This window comes from Polypterus senegalus, chromosome 13 (genome assembly GCF_016835505.1).
Source record: "Polypterus senegalus isolate Bchr_013 chromosome 13, ASM1683550v1, whole genome shotgun sequence".
Taxonomy (NCBI): domain Eukaryota; kingdom Metazoa; phylum Chordata; class Cladistia; order Polypteriformes; family Polypteridae; genus Polypterus; species Polypterus senegalus.
In genome coordinates, this window is record NC_053166.1 from 42,496,069 (window position 1) to 42,521,903 (window position 25,835).

At 39.7% G+C, this 25,835-nt stretch overlaps 1 protein-coding gene across 3 annotated transcripts in view; it reads right to left on the reverse strand.

Moving 5' to 3' along the window:
* Nucleotides 1-3,389: 3,389 nt before the first annotated feature.
* Nucleotides 3,390-25,835, reverse strand: part of fnip1 (folliculin interacting protein 1) — a 157,408-nt gene continuing 134,962 nt past the window's right edge. For all 3 annotated transcript variants that reach the window (XM_039775620.1, XM_039775618.1, XM_039775619.1), the window contains 4 exons: nt 21,495-21,663; nt 15,850-16,047; nt 14,133-14,248; nt 3,390-5,708 (listed from right to left, as the gene is read on the reverse strand). In XM_039775620.1, coding sequence (XP_039631554.1) covers nt 5,630-5,708; nt 14,133-14,248; nt 15,850-16,047; nt 21,495-21,663 — 562 coding nt within the window. In that variant the 3' untranslated portion in view covers nt 3,390-5,629. The remainder of the gene's footprint in view (nt 5,709-14,132; nt 14,249-15,849; nt 16,048-21,494; nt 21,664-25,835) is intronic.

The window sequence follows — 25,835 nt, forward strand, 5'->3', positions numbered from 1 at the left end:
ATTTTCAACTTTATTTATGGCCCCATCTTTACGAAATTTGGTAGGCGGCTTCCCAACACTAACTGAATCCTACTTACGTACATATATACATCCATAGCCTGCAGCTCGGTCACCGTGTGAGGCGGCGTTGGGTCCCTCATCCAAACGCCTCCCACGTTGTTGGCTGCCTGCCTATATAAGGCCATCCGTCGCTCCAGTCTCTACATTCCCTTCCTTGCTTCGCCACGGGATTCAAGTCTCCCTGCTGATAACTACAGCCATTTAATTTAATCCACGGCTTCTCCGCTGTTTTATTGTTCATTTATTGTGATTATAGTTATTGTGTAGGTATTTTAGACTCACTTTACATTGTTCAGGTACCCATTTCCTTTATCATTCCAACCGTACCCCCATTAACATGTCTATCAAGGTAATCACCATCGATCAAAGAACTGTCACTTACCGAGTAGTTTCCATGCCCGGAGATGGCACCTATCTTTTCCATTCTCTGTGTTACATATTGCACGGCCATATCAGGCTCACTCTTGATATCCGGAGGAACATTGTGTCTTATGTATTGAATGACTGGGACAGGTTCAAGGTGTGGACTGATGACGGTACAGGAGATAATTATACTACACAGGAGCACTAGAAGAGTGAAATGCTTAAGCCCTTCACCTATGGATCTGCATGTGAGTTGATGGCTGCCGCTGAATTGTTCGGTTGTCGCTTTCAAGTGTACTGAAATGGCCAAATATTTTGCACCTTTAGACAACCGCCAATGCCTCTTAAAAATCTTAGATTGACAGGTGACGATTTCAGTAGTGGACACTTTGATGTTTATGAATAAGCTGGATGTGAAGTTATCGATGAAACTGGTTGTATACTTACAACACTTGACAATGCCGAATGTCTCTTCAACACAAGTCCTACAAATATTAACGTAACTGAAACAAACCATGAAACTCAAACCGATTATGACAGCAGCAATCCAAGCTGTGAGATTTGAGACAAGATTACTGTTCAAATGGCCGACTGTACGTTGAATGCTCAAGAGTAAGCTCAGCGCACAGCTTGGTTATATTACAACCGGAGGGCCAAACTGACAATGTGGTATACAAAGAAATCCTTAACAAATAATTATTGGTATATTTTCCATCAGTTTAAAAAGGTTTACTTTTCTTCTTAATAAAAATTTTAAGGCCGTACTTCGCCGCTGGGAAGCACAGGTATTTTGCTAGTATATATATAAAATCCAACGTCTGTATGTTTGTCTGTCTGTCTGCTTTTCATGAGAGAACTACTTAACGGGTTTCTCTCATTGCACTAAGTATCATAGTTCGGTTACGGCAGCGATTTATTTGTGCAAATCCGAGACAGAGGCTGTGGGCCACGAGGGTGAGGAGGCAGGACCTCAGGAGTAGGGAGCCAGGCCATGCCAGCCTCCGTTGAAGAGTACCTTGCCTCTGCTTAGCTAGTGATACCTGTTTGTTCAGCAGACATTACCATCTAGAGGTTTAAAGAGTAACATTTGACTTTTTTGAGAGAGCTACGTGTGTTTTAGAGGATACCTGCTCATTGGCAGGAATATCACGGCCACGTGCTCTTCTCCCCAGTCCTGTCAGAGCTGAACACGATAAGAGATACAGTGGCAACGTTTGATGTTGGAGCCTACCTACCTACCTTCTGCTTGGCCAGAGATATCTTGACAACTTTTTACATTTTTGGCAAAGAGATCACAGCTACATTCTTGCCCCTGATAGCAAAACCAACAATACTGTATATCAAGAGGCCCCCAGATGCAACAAATTCATCTCAATACAAATTATTACATTTTTATTGATCTTTAAAATTTATCCTGTTTCACTACTATGCGGGTAGAGCCGTGGGGGGCAGCTAGTTATCAAATAAAACTTGTTTTCCAGTATATTACATGCACAGTTGATCATGGCAGATTAAAACTGATGAAATGTTTTTTTAAAAACTTGTAGAAAGCATTAAATGGTAATCTGTATCTGCTGTGCCCCCTTGCGAAATTTATACTGGGTAGCTAAAATGGCGCACAGTGTCTTTAATATGCCTGTCAGACATGTTCATATCTACTGAGCCCCTCCATCCCTTCAGCTGTAGAAATGTGTGCCCCTGTAAAGCTGCTTGCAAAATGAACATATCCATTTTAAAATGTGTATTTTAATGTATGTGTTTTCATATTATTGTGCCTCTCCATCCCATCCACTGGAATTCCACTGCTGAGACTTTGTCGTTGAAATGCCCTTCTGTTTACAAAATGGACACCGACTGGACAGTTGAACACTTTCTTCTCCAGTGTGCCCTTCTGTCCTAGACACTGGAAGGAACTCGCATTTCCCCAGATGGAGCAGAGCCGTAGAAATGTGTGCCACCTTTGCTCCTTCGTTTTCTTTTTTTTTTTTTTGGGGGGTGCACCTGGGTGTTTATGGAAATCACAAATCGTTGCCATTGGCGTTCCTTCACACGTGTGCACTTAGTGGATGTTTAACAATCTATTATGCATAAAAGCCTGTCATCCTTTAAATAACATGTGGCATTGTTAAATAGCCAGTTTATTACAACATTTTACAATGCATTGTGAACTCCTGTCATCCTTTACATGCCATGACCAGGCAGTGCAAATGTCAGCCAATTAAGAGGTGCGGATGCAAAGGAAGAGGAGAAAACCAGCAGGCCAGTGCCAGAGGGGGTACACCCTGTATGGGTCAGGGTGCTCAGAGTTCACAAAGGGCCCTGAAAGACCCCTGGAATGACAATATTGCCCAAAAAAGTTCAAATTCTGAGACTTGGCTGGATTCATTTTCATTAGGGGCCCTGAAATTTTGTCCATAATAAGGATCCATCGATTTGGGGAAGACAGAGGATATCCTTTGGGTCTAGGAGCTTCACAATAACTTCTTGTCATGATTAGAGTACTTTTAAGAATTTTTCCTGGACATAATAAATATTTCTAAACATTTTCTGCAAGTAAAATCCATTTTTATTATGCCAGGGAATCTCTAGGTAAATCCTATTTTTAATGTTCTAATCTTTACTCTAAAGATAGCATTTTTATTTTTACCATGACGTCATTTTGTTTTTGCTGGAAGCCGCCGTTTTCTTGTTCAGCTGCTGATGGCACATCCCTGCAAGTTGCACCAAATTGCCACATTGGCACAAAGCTTTGTAAAGCAGCCTCATGGATGTCCAAAATGGCGAACATCAAATGTCCTCTTGTCCGAATCTGTTAGTGTCGTCAGTTTCTTTGCTTTACAAAGACTGACTACACGCCTCCCTCTCTCTCCCGATTATTTTCTTCACTTTCGCCCTTAGCCTGGATGACTGCTGGTATTCACTTTCCAGAGGACTTTGTGAATTATGTCATCCTTATCAGCAACACATCAAGCTTTAAAGGTAACATGGCATCTTTATTGCACAACATTCCCATAGAATTGGGAGATAAATTAGAAATACAGTGCATATGTAAAGATATTATGTACAAAAAATTGTGATAATGTAGTTATATACAACTTACACAAGCAATGTGCACACCATATATTCTAAATAATTTATCATTTAAAAAAATACTGTGCCAGGTGTGTCTTTACAAAACGAAATTAAAAAACAAACAAACAAACAAACAACTACTTTTACAGAAACCAAAAGCGCAAATATTTGGAGAACACAGTTTGTATTCGGCATGCCACGCTTCCATTAAGACTTTAGTAGACAACATAGCCCAAATGAGAACAAAATGTACATCTTAGAAAGATTTAATAATTAAGTACAAACCACGTATTCTTGCAGCAAGTGTAGTATAAAAGAGTAGGAATAAAATTTCCCTTTTTAAAAATGCTTTTTTTTTCAGCCTAAAAAATGTGATTTTTGTATTCTGATGGCCTCAATTTCTTAAATGAAGATCACTGAAACACTAAATGTGTGACTCCCACAATCCTTGAAGATGCTCCTAAAACAAACACCTTTGACTTTTTTGTTTCTTTCCACATGAAATCGCACTAAACGTGTGTAAAATTTGCGTCCGAAATTTGAAAAGGCCAAGATTGGCTTCTAAACAACGCTCTAAAAGGTCAGAGATTTTACCAAAAAGGTACATTTTAGATCGAGCAGATCCTACCTTTGCTCTGGTTGAAAGTGTTGGACTGAAGTCCAAATGATGCTCTATGGAAGAAGACTGTGATGAGGTCAACATCACGTGACGCGTAACTAAAATCAACCCAAGCGGGTGGCCTGTTGAAAATCAGTGAGCCACGTCGAGCACTCTGGGCCAGAGGTAGGTGAGCGCTCAGCTCACTCTGTGCCGCTGCACACTTAGGGGCTTTGACACGCATGGAGTTTGTTTAGATTAAGGACCCCAGTGCCTCCAGCTGTCCATCCTGAATCGTCACTCGGCTACTTCACCTGAATCATCTTCGATCAGCTGAACAAACCAAGTTCTCGAGGTCCCCATCACTATGCCATCACGGTATTTTTAAACCAAACCGTACAAAAGAAAAAGGAAGACAACAATAAATACTTCCAAATAAACATACCAAACGACAAACTAACAGAAATACAATTTAAATTATACATGGAAGACTCAGCAGCTCTGACAAACACAGCGTACAATATGTATGCAGCCCCCTAAAGTGAAGGAGCCGCTGTCTAGACAGAGCGGACTGGTTTTCATTCACTCACTCAAAGGACTTGAATCAAACTCTGCTGTTATCTTCAGTGATTGATATTCCTGTCGAATCAAGACAACCTTTCAAAGTTCAGCATGGAAAACGAGCAACTGAAATACACGCAACATTCACTCATTCATTCATTCATTCCAGTTCAGTGCTGCCATGCTCTTCTCCCGCTGGAGTGAACTCTGAACCTCCCTCTGCTGTCGCTAAATTGCCCGACTAGAAAAGTAACATAAATACGGACGCATAATCTGCAAGAGGAGATCGCAACTGAAATAAGCTGTTAAGAGTCACATTGTTTCTAACCAGAACCTCATTTATGTTAGAATTCTCTAATATTTATAGTAAGTTAGCTGGCCCAAGATAAGGCTGCTCCATATGTAAATGTAAAACTTCAGAGAAATATAAAATGCATTTCATTTCATTTCTCACATCCCTCCATGTGCACGACACTAGCGGGCGGACACCCTGGGAGCCCTTAAGGTGCCTTAAAAGCAAAGTGGAAATCATCACGAGGCTGATGGCAGACCTTCCAGAGTACGTTAAAAAACAAAACAAGAAGTTGCTGTCTGAAATCTTCATTCTTAGGTCACCGTGCTTCTAGGTCAAACAGACTTTATGTTGCTGTTAAAAGAATTTAAAAAATTGTAAATATATCTGTAGTCATAATAAAAAAATAAAATCATTTCAACAGGTGGAGTTTCTTTGTTTTTGGTAGACGACAATCATTTGTTTAGCTCTGTATTCGTTTTAAACAGGAATCTTCTTCTTCTTCTTCTTCTCTGCTCCTTCTCCTTTTCTCGCTGTGTAAAAACAGTTCTGGTCTCGTCTCGGAGAGCTCTCTCCCACTGCGGCACGATGTGCAATTATCCGTCTCCAGATAGTAATAGTGCTTCCACCTCGGTGCAGTTCTGCTATTTAGATGAAGCTCCTCCATGTCAGTGTTTTGTCTTCTACAACAGGATCTGTGCCACATACGGAGAGTGAGTACTGGCAATCGCTGCTAGCAGAGGGAGATCACTGGACTCGATCCTGAAAAATATCAAAGGATGCCATGTTAGCCCTCCAAGCACTGCTGAATGAGGCCGACTAATAATCTGCAACATTTAATAAAGCATTTAACACATTTGATTCTATTGTGCTGCATTATGCCAAGTGTTTCAACAAAGTCGTCTTCATTTTATTCGGTTGTTTGCACAAATAAAAATATTCATATTGCCAGCTTGATTGCCCCATGAAAGACATGTTAGTAATGCAAACCTTTAAGCCAATTACAGTGCAATGTTTTGTTTTTTATTTTCAAAAATCAGAATATTCCAATGGTATACTGCTCAATGAAATAAATAGCAGATGCAACAATTAACTTCAAGATCAACCCAGATAAAACAAAAGGAGTATAGAAATACAAAAAAACACACAGCAAGATTGAACTCCCACCCAAAAGAAAGAGAAAAAGAAGAAAGACACACGCAGGAAAACTCCACCTAACATTTTAAATGAAATTAAACAGTTAATAGCTTCAAAGAGCCAATCACAGGCCTGGCATGCTTATTCGAAAATTGTATTAATGAATCCTTGCCTTGTTTTAAAAAGTTTTGGACATATCCTGTTGTAGAGAATTCGATTTTTGTCTAATTTGAGATAATACAGAATGTCTCTTACCCACTGAATTATTTACGGTGGGTCGGGATCCTTCCAGTGAATCAAATTACAGAAAGTCCACATTCTAGTAGTGTGGCGTCAGCTATTGCAATTGAATAATTACTATGCACTTTAATGCCAGGTGGCATGGAGGCCCAGTGGGGAAACTACTGCCTTTGCAGTAAGGAGGCCAGGGAGTGCATGGATGTTGTATGTTCTCCCCATTTCTGTGTGGGTTTCCTCCCACAGTCCAAAGACATGAAGGTTAGGCGGACTAGTGTGTGTATGGGTTGTTTGTTCACTCTGTTATGGGCCGACGCCCCATCCAGGGTCTGCTCCTGCTTTGTGCTCTATGCTAGCTGGGATAGGCTCCAGCAACACCTGCAACCCTGTTTAGGACTAAGTAGATTAGACATGACTAATTTTAATGCCATCCAGGAGTAGACCAAAGACCGCAAATTAATAGATTAGGAGGAATTGTGCAACCAAGACTGTCTGACAAGTATAGAAAGATGTTTGTTCAAAATGATGTTAATTTAGTGCATTCCCTAAACCTACGGCCTAGTAATGCTGCAGCAACACTCACAGGTTGGATATCGCCTTGGGTACATTTTAGACAATTTTAAATGAGATATACAGTTACGTGTGCCACTTTTGGTTGAATTATGGAATGCTTGGCATATATAGAACTCGTGAGTGTATTCTATGCATGGCCAAGTTTCACGCCACTTCTGAAAGGACCATTTCCCATCATTCCCAGGAATCGATGAAAGGTAGATTATTTGAAATAATTGTATATATTGTTAAAAAGCTTACTTGAGTGAAGGGAAGGAAGTTGATGTGAGGTGTGGAAAAATGGATAGCTTTCTTATAACAAAACGTCTTATTTGCATATCAGGGACAATGTGTGTAACCTGAAGATTAAATATGGAGTATAACTGTTCATAAGGTGCAAATACTGTACATTGATCTTTAAGTGTCTTAATTCCTATGATTTCCACAGGATAAATGCTGAACAGGGTTGAGAAGGTTGAAAAAGATGATTATTGTGTACAGGAGAAACTGATGAGGTGTTTTTCCCTTGAAATGTGTGTTACATTGGTTCTGTATTTTAAGTAAATTGGTGTCTGGTGGATTTCTGGCAAATTCACAATAGTATCGATTTGAGCACTGAGGAGGGCATTTGTTTTTTATTGCAAGCCAGGCTAGTGTAAATGAATCAATTTCTGCCAGTTTCCAGGACTTTAATGTGTGTATATTTGCTGCCCAGCAGTGAAACTGAAAGTTAGGCAGTGCCATTCCAAGAGATGCCTTTTTGTAGCGTTGCCATTTCAAATTCCAGATGAATGATGTTATGATCCAGTCTAATTTCTTAAACAACGATTTGTTCATGTGTACAAGGATGTTCATTATTGTGTAATATGTGAAAATTGTTAAAACCTTTCTGATGTGCGCTCACATTAAAGTGTGGAGAGAGCCAATGAAGACCTCCATCTGGTGACTGCTGGACCATTACAAACATACAGAATAACAATTCATAGCTATTCATCACTTTTAATTCCTATTTAAAAGATTTTTTACAAAAGGTTTAATCAATCAGAAAGTCTCCTGAACTTTTCCATACTCCTTGTATGGTGAGAAGCTAATGAAGCAGTGAAATCTTCGTGGTCCAGTTCCCTTTAGTGTATGGAAATGCAAGTGAAAGAAATTCAGTGTAGAAGGCTCAGACAGAACAAAAAAACAACAAAACAAAAGCTCAGTAATAAGAAATCCCAATAAAGTACAAAATTAACATATTTGTTGAATACCTGTGCCGTGTAAATAACACAACATCCTGTTGACTGACGTTCATCTTGTACTCAACGTTTTGTACAGAAGAACAATGGAAACAAGGTACATATTGTTTTTAATAAAAGTAATCAATTTTTATTTTAATAACCTTGTAACCACCATTTAAATATTCAATAAAAGTTGCCAAACTACAGGGGAGGCAGTAAACATTATTGGTGAAAGTTGCTATACCAGAAGGTTTTGTGTTTTTGTATTCAGGTCCAGTGGGCACAGGCCCACCAAACGTTGTGCAAAACTAGTGATGAGCTTCCTGCATTGCCACACTAATAAAATGATTAGACCAACACTCAACTTTGCCCCTTTAAGTAATTTGTTTTCCAGTTTTCCATCATATGCCCAGTGTCATTTCATTTTGTATTATGTGAACGTGCCCTTGTTTGGGGTGCCACAAGCCTGTTTCCCATTGTTTGCGCACATGTACGACCTGAACATGTGAGTTTAGCAATGGGACTTGAAGGTTGGGGCCCCTCATTCTTAACATTTAAATTAAGACTTCTTTTTTTTTATCACACATTTTACTTCCAGTTTGAGCTTTTCCCTGTGAAGGCAGTGCAGCGTAAGGCAACAAAGAGGTTAAGGAAAGTTGGGTACTTGTTTGCTCCCTTAAAGGAAGCCACAGTAATTAAAAAAAGAAAGCAGATCACTATATCTGGAATGTATCGTGGAAGACATTACATTTGCAAAGAATGAGAAAGTGAGAATTCACACTTGTGAAAATGAATATCTGCGGTGGGCTGGCGCCCTGCCTGGGGTTTGTTTCCTGCCTTGTGCCCTGTGTTGGCTGGGATTGGCTCCAGCAGAACCCCATGACCCTGTAGTTAGGATATAGCGGGTTGGATAATGGATGGATGGATGGAAAACGAATATTAGTCAAGATAACAGGAAAAAAAAAACTTAAAAAGCAGGAAGGCACTATTGTCCGTGTCGAAACATGTTGCCCAAAACCATAATAATGCTGGTCACAATGGGGCTGATAGGCACCTTTATCTTCACCCACCACTGAAAGAACCACCTGATGGCATTAAATTTGAAAAAGCCGGTAATGAATCCTTATGGCAGCTCTTCTCACTTAAGGATACCAGTGGTTCAATAAAATGGGGAGGCTTGGTGTGGAAAAGAACATGCATGTAGTGCGTAGAAAAAAGTTGCTTATAACTGACCACATGGTGGTCAGCGCTGCTAACAGACAACCCTAAAGTGTCGTGTTTCACTTGTGCAATGGGTGTAGTCTGCATGTTCCTTCTGTATTATTGTAGCTTGTGCTTTTTTATTTCAAAGCACTTTGATTCTAAAATCGAGATGTTGCGGTTTTACTTTTAGCAATTCATGGCCAATTGATTTTCCTGGGCAGTGTGTGGTTAAGTGGGCTATCAGTTTACTTAACATTCAAATGTTAATTGGCCTCTTTTGACTCATGATGAAGATGACATTGGGTATCGCAATAATCTGATGTCAGTTTTGACAATCCAGGCACCAGTATCCCACTGTCTGATCATTTTTAATGTCAACAGAGTGTGAACTTGCACATTTTGCAGAAGTCTGCACATATAAAAGAACAATCTGGCATGGCCCCACTAGAATTCATGCCAAAAATAACATTCATACAAAAATAAAGACAAGAATATTTAGAACAACTATGGTGTTATTAGTTTAGTACTGTACTGGTTTTAGTTACATCCATAAATTTCATTTTTCACCTTACATCTACTCCTAGGCCTTTTGAGGTACGCTTCTCAAAGGCAATCGTTCTGCTACATCATAACTGGTTAAGTCATGGTTTAAAATGAATGCTGGTCTATGTAATTGGGGGACTATTTTGGACACCTTATGTAACCTTTATTCTGTTTGTATTTAATTCTTGAGTTCTTGTGTATGCTATAGTTTTTTTTTAAACACAAGCATTTTTTTTTTTTTTGAGCGTCAAATGACTGCGCCTGTCGTGTTTCTGATGTGACGCTCTAAATAGGCAATCGATGTAAACATTTGCTAGTCCTTTGTGGATCAAGCTGTGCCTCTTTAGTATTAGCATACGTAGTTCGCTTCTTTTCCAAGTAGGCCCCAGTGCTAGGGGGTTTCTGGTTCTTTTGATTTTCACTTTGACTTCTACTTATGATTAACATCTTGCCCTTTGGTTTCTGTTTATCTAGTTATTTCTAATCTGGCTGGTTACGACGTCTGGCTTCCCCTGACCACCCGTACTGCCCATGTACATCACCACCGGGTCTTTCTGTTTCCTCACAATAACTCTCCGACACTATACATGTCTTACAACAGTCTGTCTACAATGTCAGTCTAGTGTCTGCCTCAAGCTAAGATGATCACATATTTCACTGTGCCAATGGCTTTTTTCTAGCCTGCAAGTTTACATGGCATCCCCCAATTGATAAAATAATGCATTATTTACAGGAACAGATTCACAGGCCACTTTCAATGTAGGCTTCTGAAACATCACTCTGAGATTTGACAATCCAATACTAATTCATTGTCTGTATTTCAAATATCATAATTTATGCAGTGAAGATCTTCATACAGCAATTTCTGTTTCATGGAGCCTTAGCAGGCTGCCAGTCTACACTACGATAGATGGTTCATACCGCATACACCAGCTTTGTAGATCTGTACAGTGAACCTGGAATATCAGCTTTACAAAGTGTCTGCATACACCTGCGCCCACGATCTCAGACTGACATTGTACTTATCATCCAAGATGCAATGTGATACAAACAAACTTTAAATGTATATTGAACGTTTCCTTTTCTAGCTATGCTTTTGGCCTTCAGTGCCTAAAGTGGATAACAGTTCTAGGACTTGTTTTTGGAGGTTTTAGCTATTATCACCATCATTCTGTTTTGGCTTCTTTGCAAATTCAGCAGGATTGTAATCTTTGGCTAGACATTTTTTTCAAAAACTGTGAACATTCTGCTTATTTTTTGAAAGACACTACTGCTCTCTGCACCAGACAAGTCATTGTACTGTCCACGTTTGGGGCTTTTCAATTGGACTGTGCAACCCTTTCAGGTGACATTGTCCGAATCAGAGATTTAATGTTATAACACCACAATCTTCAGCTTTCCAAATTAATTTAAAAACAGATAACCATTCAGATAAAGTGTATCCTCTTTTGTTCTATCGCTCTTTTAATTATTTGGTATTACGTTTGTGATCAGTTCACATTACACAGCCAAAAATGACCAAAAAAAACTTTGTTAAAGTAAGCGTTCTATTTTATTTGCATAAATCAATATAAGGACACAAAAAATCTATAGGCAACCCTTATCACGTTATTTTTAGCACTGCTCAGTGTTAATAAACTGAAAGAAAGTTGCCGACATATTTAGAAGATGTAATTTATACTGTACACTTGTGTAGAAGACAGCAACAGGGTTATTCTGAAAGACAGTAACATCATTTCTGATACGGTGCACTTCAAAGCTTCATAATGATTACCTGAGGAGCTTAAAGTGGAAAAGTAGGCCTGCTACAGACCATCAAATAGTCCAGTCTGCTGTGTAAAGATAATGAGAGTCAGTGCCACCCTCCATGAAGACAGCCACTACTGATATCACTTGCACAAACGTGACCACCTTACAAGTCAGAAAAGCAACGTAATTGTACTAAGACTAATGTCACTGCATTATTACCCCTGTATGCTCACTTCCTTAAAATCAGAGAAAGTCCCAAAAACACCCAGCTACAGATGATTTCTCAGTTAGCTGGTTTACTGACAAACAGGGTGGATTTTCAGATCAGGCTAATACTGCGCATGGACTGTCAGCAACATCATGGCAATGAAAATGAAAATCAGAGAACACCTGCCTGACACTGAATCCTGCACAGATCTTCAGTACCTTATCAAGGAGTATCTCCTTTGCTTTTACATCAATCTAATATTAAGAGAATGTTAGACTATAGCTGTATAAAAGAAAAAAACAAAAACAAACACACTTCGGAAAGTTTCACAGCTCCAAGTGGGATTTGTTATCCTACGACCAAGACACCGTTACATACATGTGGTACTGTAAGGTATCACCATTTTAAAAATCAATGATACATTTGTGTACAGCCTTGTTTGTGCTCAGTTTCACGTTTATGATTAATGGGCAAATGATGGTTAAACATTTTAAGTAAGTGATAGTGGAGTATAAGAGTCATTAACAGTATAATGACAGATGGAGGAGTGTTTTTCATTTAAAATTACACTCCTAAAGGACTGCAGTAAGCAACCACAGAGCTCAGTTTCCTTTTGGCAGGGAAAGCAGGTGGCACAACTGGTGGCATGTCCTCATATTATAGAATGAGCAGTATTAACACATGTGACCCGCACACATCATTAGTTGGCATCACCAAAAGGGCAGGTGCCTACAGCAGACTGCAAACAGACACGCTATGATTACCTCTCAGAGTCAAACTAGGAAACTACCGACACAAAATGCCACATTCCACTTGAAATACTACACGACAGTGGTTTTATTCTAAAGTCAAACTTAACACGGACCACTCTTGAGCCAACAGTAAATTATTTATTAGTATAAATTGTGTGTATTGATTATTATTATGCATGTAATAGGTGAAAATACTGCACTGCTCCTCAGTTACTTTCTGTGATGCCTACTTTTACTACTCCAAGTTGGTAAATAAAACACTGAACTACCAAATGGGCATTTTTTGATTTGGTTTAACCTTTTGGTTTCCACCTCTTGCCTATAGTCTTCTCACAGGTCCAACAGGTGTACACCATTCCCATTGCCACCAGTTCGAAGTCTCTGGGATGTTACAATACTCTTACTCGTAACCTAATGTTGCTGGATTTTCCTTTCAATGTCCAGAATGTCGGCCAGTGACCCAAAATAAAACAGCCATCGTTTGATTTGGTGCAGACCGAGAGTTAATACAGCAGAAGCGGCATGTGTCAGCGGCCACAGGGAGCTAAGGAATTGTCATTTTTACCATGTGCCAGCGTGCTGCATGTATACGAATGCTTGTGCCAGCTTAACAAGGTGATTAACTTTTTAGTGGCATGGTAATCAACAGGTACCCGTTCTGCTAGGAGCCAACTGACATAAAATGGAAAAGGCTACCACTAGAGGGGCTGTATTTGTATCTGCTTTGTTTTGGAGTTTGGGAGAGTGAGTGATCTCTAGAGGGAGGCGTGTTTAAAAAGGAAGAGGAGTTCGGAAGCAGCGGCCGTGTTGACTAGCAGGACCATGAGCTGCGCGACAGTTCAGTACTGTGGTAGTGTTCTCGTCGTCTGAGCCCTGCAGCGTCAGAGCAGTTTTAGGAGTTGGGAAAGGCACACAGTGATAATTCGAGTTTGCTTTAGGATCACAGATGCCACAGGGTGCAATCCTGAGGTCTCCCATGGTCCTGACAAGGGCCGAGTGAGAGAACATGGAAGGACTACCTCTCCAGTATTTGGGGTTCAGCTATATTGGACTATTTGCACCCAAAAGACACTGGTTTAATGGCACACATTTCATAGGTTCAATTATTTTTTGAACTATTTATTTTGGAAATGCACCGTTTTGCACAATTTTTCCTCTTTTGATTCTCTGTTTCTCCCTATAATAAACTCTGCCTGTATTCCAACTATAAAGTTTCATTCATCCTCCTCACTTGCCTGGGTCTGTCCTTGGCTACGACTACTGATGTCACCAGATGAAGGACTGTGACCTTAGCTGCGGGTCCACAGCTTCAAAAGATGTCAAGGTGGATTAAAAAATAAAAATAAAAGTCCTATGTAGTGATGGCATTTGGCTGGATGGAAGAGAGTCAGCAAGTATAAAAAAGTCAAAAGAGAGGGAGTAACACTGCCAGGAATCAAGAGCAGAGCAGACCTAAAAGATGTTACTGTCTGTAATAAGGACAGATGGAGTGTCCTTGGTGGTAATTTTAGAGTTCATCTAAGAAAGGTAACAATGTCAGCCTATGGAGCACACTTTGAGAACTACATATTGTGGTACTTACCCTAGGACCATGCCCAACTCTTTGACATGAACTCTGGTCTGGCCCTTTAAATACTCTGACAACATTTTGCTCTTGAAATACAGTTCCTGCAGGCGATCTTCAAGATGCATGATACACTGGGAAAGAAGCAGAAGGTGTTTGCATTGGATTTCAGTCTACTGGGATGAAAACACACACCAAAGATGACACTCACCCAATAAGCATAAGGTTGGCAAAAATGCATACAACCAAGGAGCTTCAAACTAGGGTCTGACTGTAGGTTTTAATTCCTACTTCATTAAAGAGGTTCAATCTTATTCAATTAGTTGTACTCTTAGTTTTTAAAAAAGAAAGTCTGCAAAGTCTTTACATCATATCAGTTAATTACTACTCCTGAATGTTTTTCCTATTGGAATTCCTTCCAGACATTTTTTACAGCTATTACTTTAAAGTGAGCACTGGTACAGATGTAAAAAAGTGCAATTAATCTTTGACACTGCGTTCTTTGTTTTCTGGTTGCAGGGTTTCAGTGCCCTCCATAATGTCTGGGACAAAGACACCTTTTTCCTTGATTCCCCCTGAAATGGGGGTACCATGAAGAAAAAGTGTTGCCATTTCTACATGGCGTGACTGAAAAGTATGAAAATACCCTTAAGATGAAAGTCTGTCATGTGGACATCACGTTTGAAATGTTTGATTTGTGGAGTAGAGGAATCAGTCAAGAATAAAATGGGTCTTTGTCCCAAACGTTATGGATGGCAACACTGAAAATAAAGTTTGCATTTTTAAATAATTCTACCTATCCACCTCTAACCTTGTTATCCAACTGAGCATTTGCAAGTAAACATGAACACACACCAGGGGCATTAGTAGTGAATAAAATAACATAAATGCCTACTTAATCATTTTTTTTTTAAAATCAAATTAAAAACTCAGTTTTTAAGTCCTTCATACTGTTATCTAAAGTAACAGTACTAAATGCAGGAACTGGCTGCTGATTAAGAAACTGATACAGCAAAAGCCTTCAGCCACAAGAGTTCTGGGATCTGAATTTAGCAGGTCACGTCACTGCACAGTCACACATGGGGACAGACACAGCAGTAACGGGAACACACAACCTCAAACGGCATGCTGGAGCTGACCCGAGAGGATGCTGCCAAGCCAAGGTCTGCACTCTTATTTAGTACTGATGAAAACAAATAAAGATTCATGTTGCCTCATGGGAAGACTTAAAGTGACACATGTGGAGGAAGTGTCCCACCATACACACAGAACCAAAGCAAAGGGCTTGCTATCTAATCACTCCATCTGCAATGTGTTTCTTTTCATGGCCCTTCCTGCTGCTATATTCTCTTAGGAAGTGCTAAAATGAAAGGAAGTGTGCTCACAATAAAAACGCAGGGCTAAGGAGCATAAATTTGTTCATCTCAATCACGTGTTTTGAGGACAAACCATAACTGGTCTGAAATTACACACATACAAAAAATATCCATCTCACTCTTGGCAATACGATGAATGTCAGAGAATTTAATACAGGACAAAGCACAGCAGGGTTGTATTTGTAATCTCTGTGCCATGAATGACTGCATTTTTGGGTCCTAATACACTTTCTGTACTTTAAGAGATGAAGCCAACTGTACCTTCCAACAAAACAGAAAAGCTTTTAGCGCAATCATGGTTCACATGTGTCTATTAAAAAACACTAAAATGAAAACCAAATTTAAACCACATAACATACAAAGTTTGAGGAGACATTGAGCTTGTAGAGTTGAAGAGTCGACTGCAGGATGTTGGACACCAGGCTGGAAACCAGAACCTCCTTCCCCAGCTTGTTGTCTGTGGCCCTCCGCTGACTGCTGGCCACCTGCACAGTCCATTTATCAATGTCTGCAATAACGCACACGGCCTCTGCAATGGGCTCATCCAGAACTGGATGCTGAAAACAAAACATTCAAAACAATACTATTGTTAAAGTCAGCACTTGGCTCACAAAATAAAACAATGTTATCTATCCATTTTATGCTTAATAAAATCCTCAAAGCCACATCATGAAAACATTTGCAGATGTAAATAATAGCCCTCCACAGAGAGTGCAAGGAAGGAAATGGGGGGTGTAGCCTGCACCATTGTGCCCTCAAACTGTTTGCAATCAAAATGGGCACAGAGCAAAAGACACCTGCATTTCAAAAGTAACTGTCATTGTGGTTAAAAGAGTGCCAGATGGAATGAAAAGAAAGCCCTGAACTCCGAGTGCAGGATTAACTTTCAAGATGGTTTTGGTAAAAGCAGGGCTGCTGCTCTCGGTTTGTTTTTGCTACATAAGCAATGGAAGGCTGAACCCACTTGAAAGAGGATGTTTACACACATGGTGATGGGTTGAGCAGTTGGCTAATGAGGGGTAAAATGAGCGGCAAGATCTTTTGTTAGAGGAAACCACAACGAGGAAAGGAGAACCACTCCATAAACAACAAGAACATGGGGACATGGTTGAAAACTTGATAAGGGCAGGTTTTGAACAAATGTTAGAAAGTTATTTTCATGTAAGGAATCGCAGACTCATAGAAAAAAATGACAAGGTAGGGTGTTTGCAGAAGGACGTTAAGGACCTTCAAATCTTGACCTAATGTTATTTTGAAAAATCTGAGTGAATAGGATGGAAGAGTTTATTGGGCTCAATGGCCTCTTCCAGTCACAGCTGTGCTAATGTTCTGTCTAATAAAAGAGCAGAGGTAAAGGAGTCATTGAGCAAAGAACTATAGGAGAAAAGTAAGGTCAATGTGTCATGGACTACGAGTCCCAAAGTACGCAAGTCCCAAAAACACTTCCAGAAATGTCCACTAGTGGGGGAAATCCCATCAAAAGCCAAGAGTAGACACAAAACTGAATCTTTTTTTATAAGATAAAAGATTTATTTTTCACAAATAATGTTCTCCAATAACCATGAAGCCCCCGCAAGCTGGAAACACAGAGCAGTGGGTCGAATCCAGAAATCACAAGGCGCACTGATTTTACAAAAAGCATAACAACTCTCTGTTCCTAAATGCATTCAAAATGAACTGCCGGGCACTGCGGAAGACCCTCGGGATTTATAGGCTGCAGGGCAGTTCCTGGTGGTGATTGGCAGATGCCCCCGCCTCTTGGGGACCACCCACAAAACACAATGAACATAATACATGAAAGAAAGTACAGCAGATAATTAACAAAAGAAACTTTAACATAAATAACACGGCACAACAAAGATATCAAAGGGCATAAAATAAGGCTTTGGACTCTGGAGGAACCCTGGCTGTGATATACCACAATGGGGGCAATCCAGTCCATACAGGGCAGAGAGCCACAAAAAGCTAAAGGATAGGCACCACTCTAATAAAAGACAGTGCTCAAATATCTCAAGAGACCACTGTGACCTACAAGACAATGCCTGTCCCCAGAACTGATCCAGGATTTGGCCTGAAAGTTTCTTCTCCAAGCCTGCGTTTACCTGGTATCTCCCTGTCAGTCCCAAGTGGTTAGGAAGCGAGTTGTGGAAGACTCGCTGACTGATCATGTACTGTGGACAGAGATTTTGAGAAAGACAAAGGAGGGAGCTGGTAGTGTTACCTGTGTGCTGTTTGATAGTGGACAAGTGAATGAGCCATACCACATGATTAGGACTTGAGCAATGCTGTATCAACTTGTACGTCTAGGAAATTTGAATATCTTGTTTGTGGACTATGAAACGAAAATGTGCATTTTGTAAGGAATTCAGCAACAAAGCCTTGCTAATGTCTGGTGTACACCTGGCTATGTAGTTTAACACAACTTAATGGACACAAAGGGAAACTGCATTCAGACACGTTTACTAGACTATAGCTGTCAGACAGAATGCAAGGCTGTAGAGTAAATGCAGAAAGCGGAGGTTCGTGTTTGCAAGACTAATGATTAAAGTTAGGCCAGGATTCCTTTCTTTGTCACTCATTTACTAAACGACTTCTCCTTTCAAAATGTGCAATGAATGTTAGAAAACTGCGTCACCCATGCATCCTGGAAGATCTCCTCACGGACTTGATTGAGGTATGTACTAAACTGCCGGGGCAAGAGGGGGGCACTGTCGCCAACATTCTCTTCTCATTCTCTCCTCCACGGCACCGAGAAACTACCCAGTGAGGGCACTTAGCCCCGGCCCTTCCGGTCTTTGTGATGCAAGAAGCCCCACTACCCAGAAGGAGGTGTCTTTTGCAACCAGAGTGACTCGCCAAGTGGCGCTCCAGTCAATGACCCTCAGTTCTGTAATGAAGAGCTGAATACGTTTGTTGTTATTTGCCCAAAGGGCTGACTGTACAGACGCCAAGAGGTGTGCTTTTGTTGAGCAGCATTCAACCCATTTGAGTTCCTAGCTTTTCATTCTTTCCATGGCCACATAATGGGATTCTGTTTTTAACTGGGCTCTCCTTATCCATAACTTTTTAATTTTAGTAAGATTAAAAGAGAGTGCACTAACTTATATTGCAGAACACATTGATGTATTTAAAGTTTAAAATGGGAAAAAAAACAAAACTTGAATTTGAACCTGTGTATTTTTTATAACATTCTTTCCATTTACAGGCTCACAGTCATTGCATTATATATATAGAGAGAGACACAAATGTGTCAAGTTGGCTGATTAACTGACACACTCACCCTCTTGTCAGCAAAAAGACGACGACTTCCCACTTAGTTAAAAAGCTGAAATGTGGCAGGATGGTACCTCTAGGCCTTTTGGTATCAGTTAAGAAAAGGACATTTCGATTGATGATCAGTTTTTAGCTGTAAACCGCCACACAATAGAAAAGCTAAATACGGCAAAATGTCAAAAACATTTTGACTTATTTAACTGAAACTTTTTGACCTTATAGAAAAAAGAAAATTGGCCGACATGTTTTTTTTTGGTTGTCAATTTTTGTTATTTGGTAATAATGATGTAGCGTTTTATTTCGTCTCAGCACAGAGAAATGGGGTTTGCAGTTCAGCCGGAGGCACAACAGCAGCACTGACAAGGCTGAGGTCGTAATCACGTTGAGAAATGGGGCCGCTGAGTTATGCCTATGAATGTGGCAACCAAAGCTCTTAGAAGACGTGCGTAGCAAATTACATCATTGGGAACAAGCAGTGCCCCTTATCCTGTCAAATTCTTTTTAATCCTTATGATGAGGCATAAAGTACATACAAATTCAAGCCGAATCGGACTGTCGATTGCACTTATAAACGTATACTTTGAACAATGAAGTAGGGGAAGACAGGGCCCTTGGTAGTGAAGTACATGTAATACTGTGGAGAATAAGGGTGTCTACTTGGAGGTCAGAATGCATTGTGCCACTGTGCTGTGGTTTGTAAAGCAAAACCAGTGAAGTGCTGGTACAGCACATCAGCCCACTTCAAGCCCCGTGTATGACACAAGCCTGGAGAGACAGCATGCCTTGGTCAGTTTTAATGCTTGCACAGCATGGACAGAACATGGATAGAAGTGGACATTGTACATGGTCAAGATATTGTTTCTTTTCACCCGTTCTTTCCATGGGCCACATAAATGTGCCGCCTGTAAACGTCAATGTTGTATGTAATAATAAGTTAAAGTAAACCATGAATCAGTGTATACCGTGCTTTTGATCTAAATAAAACCCTCCAAAACTTTGTAACAGTATAAGATAACAGATGAACTGTTACATTCAAATCTGATACAGGATGTGCTCCCATCATTCCTATTATATACCTGTTAATAATAACAAAAAAATAAGTTTTCTATAAAATTGTCTTTTCTAATGACCACCACCACCAACAGTCAACATCAGCAAGTAGGAACTGTGGGAATAGAACTACAGTATAAATATTTTAGTCATGGGCAAGTCTATCTGGCATATTCAAGTGTAAGAAGCTCCAGTGATGTGATGGTATAGCCACCAGTTTAAACAAAATGACAAAGCCTCCATATACCCAGTTAGTTCAGCTACCCAGGACTTCTGCTCCACTGACACCACTATAACCAAGGCTATTCTTTTAGGAAACTGTAACCCAGTTAGCTGATTAATATAGTAGTCATTTACATTCTTCAAAAATAATAAATAAAAGAATTGCACCTTGCAGTCTTTTGAACTGTACTACATTTACGAAAAATAAATTAAGTTATCCCAAGCTTTATTGCTCACTAGGCTGACCCGCCTTTTAAGGCGACCGACTTTTAAGTTGACCACTTCTTAAGGCAATTCAATATGTAGATCAATTTGATATTTTATACAAACTCATTCATTTGGTTATATTGCATTTGAGCGGTATTACTTTAATACTCATAGTTTCTGTTATTTTTGTGATGAAATTAAAATTTTTTTCTAAAAAAAGGTCGCCCTTTTGAACCACCCTGATATTTACTACGCGGTGAGGCATTTGTACTCCATCAACATTAATTATTTCCAGAGACATAGTTTTGTCTATTTTTCCAGTGCATCGCGCACAAAAGCAAGGGAACGATGGGAGCACCAGAACTCTGCTCACATCATGTCGCTTCGTACCGCAAGCTGCAAGTAGTAAGTCTGTGATAAGCGAAATACCGTTACGCTTTCTACTCACGGGACGGAAGGACAATCCCGACCGCTTTTATATAGTAAGAAAAAGAAGAAGATATCGCACAGTCTGGAGTAGCAAATCATCTTTTACCTGGAAAACGAAACTACAAATCCCATCGTGCATTGCAAAATGGGCGGGCGGGCGTGTGTGAAACTCTGCGCCTGCGTAGCACTCACGGGACGGAAGGACAATCCCGACCGCTTTTATATAGAAGGATGCTCAAAGTTGTTTGTAACTTTCTGTTTATTTTAGAAAGCACAAAAAATCCAGATTCTCATAAATAATGTGAACTCACCTGAGCCACTAACCTTCATGAGCTACACCTACATTTTACACTTTGTCTTCTAACCTTTAATATTCATATTACTTTAACAATAAATATTTTATTGTTAAATAAATGTGTCTAAAACTTGTAGAAAGTAGAATATGAGTGAAAGAGTGCCTAGGCAGTACTGTTACAGTACTTAAACATTATTGTTTAGACAAGAAGATAAAAGAATCCAAATAAAAAAGGCAGGCAAGCAGGCACACTGTTGTTTTTTGTGCTTACAGCATGAAAATGAATGTGACTTGCTCACTTTTAAGCCCTTAGCTGCTGCAGGAGAGATGGTGTCCCTTTACTCATTGTGTACAAATAATACCTGAACACCGCACAATACGCTCAGTTGTCAAGTGAATGTAATATATTCACATCAACATCGATGGTTTACAATTCTTTCAGTAAAGCTTTCTGCTACTGAATGTATTTCTAACAATTAGGAATCTAAGGGTTTTAAAAACGTGAAAAAAGACGGGAGAGCAGATTACCTGTACAGCGTGAGATAAGTCGGCCATTAAACTCTGTCTCAATTTTTCTTCATTTGGAATTCCATGTAGAACAAAATCTGGCACATATGTGGAACAGTAGCCCCCAAACAGGGATCTTCCAAAATTTGCAATGCTAGGTTTGCAAATATTTGCTTCAACTAATTTAGACCTGTAACATAAGGGAACAAAAGAAAGGAAATAAAAGGCTATTAAATAAAAAATAATTGCATTCTCATCAATATTGGTAAAGTTCTTACTATCTAATAAAGTAGTCATCTTCTATGACTGCATCAAAACTCACTGACCAGCTGCAACCACTGCTCAATAAAGGAGCCAAGTACATTTTATAAAACAATTCCAAAGAAATGCAAACATAATTCCAAATTTCCATCAAGAGATGTGGCACCAAACTGTGTAGCATTCACAAAAGTCTTGCCTTTCGTCAAGGTCAGTTGGCAGGGGGGCATCAGATTTTAGCATACACCACATTGGCTTTTCCCCTTTAACTATCAATTCAGCAGATGGTGCACTTTTAGATAACTGTATTTTTTATGTTAATCCTGCCAAAAATCATTTAATACTGCTAGTTTGTTCTTGCAGTGGGTTGGCACCCTGCCCGGGGTTTGTTTCCTGCCTTATGCCCTGTGTTGGCTGGGATTGGCTCCAGCAGACCCCCGTGACCCTGTAGTTAGGATATAGCGGGTTGCATAATGGATAGATGGATGGATAGTTTGTTCTTGCGGGCATGTAAGGTAAAAAATGACCACACAGCTGACATTATACCCAAGAAAATGCTAATTGTTTAGTAAGAGGACTTCTGTAGCTTAACATCAGTGTTCCATTAATCTGCTCTAGACATCAGATTACTCATTTAGAAGTCAATATCAGTTTTATATCTGCATTCATAATTAGCTGACTACACCCATGCAGTCTTCCAATATCAAAGCCAATCATGGCAGCAGTGATCACAGAGAGGGAATCAACCATGAATATGACAGCAGGAAGTTGTAGGACATTCTCAGACAGTCTAGTGTTAAGCCAGCAGTCTCGTCTAAATGCTGACACAGCATGAAAATAAGACATGACAAAGGGGGACTGGGGTAAAATGCAAACATTCTACTTGTCCTGCCACTGTGCTATCGATTAACACCATCTGCAGCACTGAATTTAAGTGTATAGTCTGATTCTGTGTCTAGAATTGGTACAATAAGGTACATCACTGACTGTCATGTCCTGTCTGTCACTGCTGCTGAAATAAGGACTAATAATTAGTGTTGATCAGCGAATTTCTCCACCCACTGTTCATCAAATTATTGAGTGATAATTTGTCCAGTATAGGAGAACTTTTTTTTTTCAGCATTCCATTATGCTTTGCAAGGCCAGCATGACATCCCCCAGAGCTGTAACACCCAACACTGGATGGGACCGTCCCCCAGGATATATAATGCTGATCATTTGCATTCCAGACTGGTTACGAAGCGAGCACATATCTCGCTACATTCTTTCTTCTTTGATCTCACAGAGGCATGGTCACACAGTGGTTGGCATTATGAAGAACACACAATCGCACTTACAGTATCGCTAGTCTACTGGGTAACACTGCAGATTTGAACACTGGGAGAAATTCAGGATTACCAGAGAAAATTCATGCAGATATAAACAGAACATGCAAACTTCATGGAAACCAAAAAGGCTAAGGCAGCTGGTGAACTACAATAGCATCAGGATTCATACCAGTTTTTTTACATTTTCCATAAAAACAAACACTATAAAATGTAAAGCCATACAGGCTCATTAATACTGTGTATAGTAGGTGAACTCAATTTAAGGAGCTTAACATATAAGTGAATGATGCAGGCTCTCAAATTTTATTTTTATGAAACACATACATCATAAATAATGAGTTATCTCTGCTTGTCGCCAAATGTGCAGGTCGATCTTCAAGTTCTGCGTCAAGTTAAGAGGAGGTGCGTGCCCTATAAATGCGCAATTAGCCATGTGGAGAATGAAAACAAACCTTGAAAGAGCCTGACGCCATAGAAACACAGGAGACTCTATGAAATAATAATGAAAGATTTATTACTATTTACAAGGCATTTTTACTTTTCTGATAGAAGAAAACATGCAAAACATCAGCACAGTTTGTAGAGCTTTTTGCACAACTTTCTCCCAGGGCTGAATATTTTTCCCAAAAAAACTCAAGTTTTCTGAAAAGCTTTCAAAGCAATAATTTCTCACATGTATCAACAAACTACATTTTTTTTTTGAGTGTTGACTACAATTTTTGCATTTCTGCTTTGTCTTGATGAAATATATGATTGCGCATCTCTGACTATGTTCTTTCTTATTTGATCTGAAGGAGGCACGGTGGTGCAGTGGTTGGCACTGCTGCCACACTGCTCAGGTAATCTTTTTGGCCACAATAATCGGTCCAGTATAGTTGGGAGTTGTTTCCCTAGCCCTCAGGGACAGTTTAACATTGGAATCCCTGAAGGTTACGAGAAAATTTATAATCCCAGCCCACCTTAAATCCCTTCACACCTCTACATCAGCATCTTTTGTTTTGTAAATGTGTCGATAAGCACAAGCAGCAAGCAGCCTGCTGTACTGATGGAGCTCAACTCAGGCAAAAAGTTCTCCCAGCTCAAGCCAAGGCACTTTATCTGCGTGTGAGGTGCCCGGAGTCGTATAGGGTAAATAATACCATACATCGTCATTTGGAACACATGCATTTCATTTGTGTTCCGTGTCTACAAAGATCTGGGTAAGTGTAGGATGAAAGGAAATGTGAGGCAAGAAATGCTGAACACATACCTAAAGCAGAAACATTTTCCATGTTATACTAATAATGACATGATGTGTGAAGACTTTAGTCCAAATATCAAATAAACACGTACGCTTTTCTTCAAGAATATAACCAAAGTAAAAAAAAAAAAATTCAGTTTACATGTTGCTGTCAATGAGTTACAAACTCAAGCTCAAATGTCAATCGACAGAAAGCTAATACGTATTCCTGGATGGTGCTGAGGTCTGAGCTGCTGCCTTGTAACCAAAAGGTTGCAGGTTTGAGTCCCGTATCTCCATGTTTTGAGTAGTGAGCTGCTATTATTATTATTTCTACAATACAATAAAAACATGCATTTGGTTCGAGTCTGTAACACCTGGTATAAATTTTAGCTACTTGTAAAAGTTAGCATTTTTTTTATTATTGTTTTATTCTCTCAGTGACGTTCACACGGTACAATAAACCTCTCCCTCCCTGAGTTGATGCTGTTTATCTCCATTCTTTTCATAAGAGCAGCGATGACTACAGTTGGTATTGTGATTGATGCCTGCTCGGAACTATTTGTTGTACCAGCAATCAAAGATACGATGTCCCGTGACTGCTATCAGACTGGACAATGGCAGAACCATAACTACAGAGAGCTTCTTCACAGCGCTTTCACTGGCTAATGGACTGCTGCACTGCAACGCAACTCTGCTTGGCACCATAAGTAAAACAGGACTTCCACCTGCAGCTAAAATCACTTCAATACATGAGCAATTCGCCAAGCTAGTTTTTAAATCTGGTAGTGTCATGCAGACGGTGTATACGCCCAAAAAGAAGAAGCCTTTGATTTCAATCTGCAACAGTCGGTGCAAAGTTAAGGTTTCGCTGAATGGCTGTTATCAGACACACAAACGCTGGTGTATCAGGTCTGCTTGATATCTTGTTGTCACTTGAATTTTTTGTTATTCAGTTTTATTCTTGAATAAAAGTACACTTGTTTCGTTATACTTTTGCAAAAGTGTTTATTTTATATTACAGTAATCACTTGAATGAGATCGAATCTGCCTCTCTCGCACACACACACACACACACACATTCATACATGAAAACATCACTATTTGAAAACGCTAAGCCATTTGAACATGAGTTGTCAATTGAAGATATATATATTTTTTTTCCGATCTTGCCCATACTGTAAGAAGTCTGTCTGCATTTTCAGTACCATGCATCATAACATGGAGTACAGGCAAGATGATGGAAAGGTGTGAAGGAATTTAAAGTGGGCCAGGATTATGAGTTTTTTTGTATGCTTCAGGGATTCTAGTGTTAAAGATGACTGCACCATTAGAATCCAGTCAATTCTTGTTGAGTTAGTCTGTCCCTATTGACTTCAATGCATTTCGCAGAGTTCGTCAATACAGGGGGTCCTCGGGTTACAACGTCTCGACATACAATGTTTCAAGTTTACAATGCTCACTCCCATAAAAACTTTTAAAAAATTGAGACGTGAGAAGGAATAAAGGTAAGGATTTCTTTTTGCACTCATTCTTTCTGTTACTACAGTACAGTGT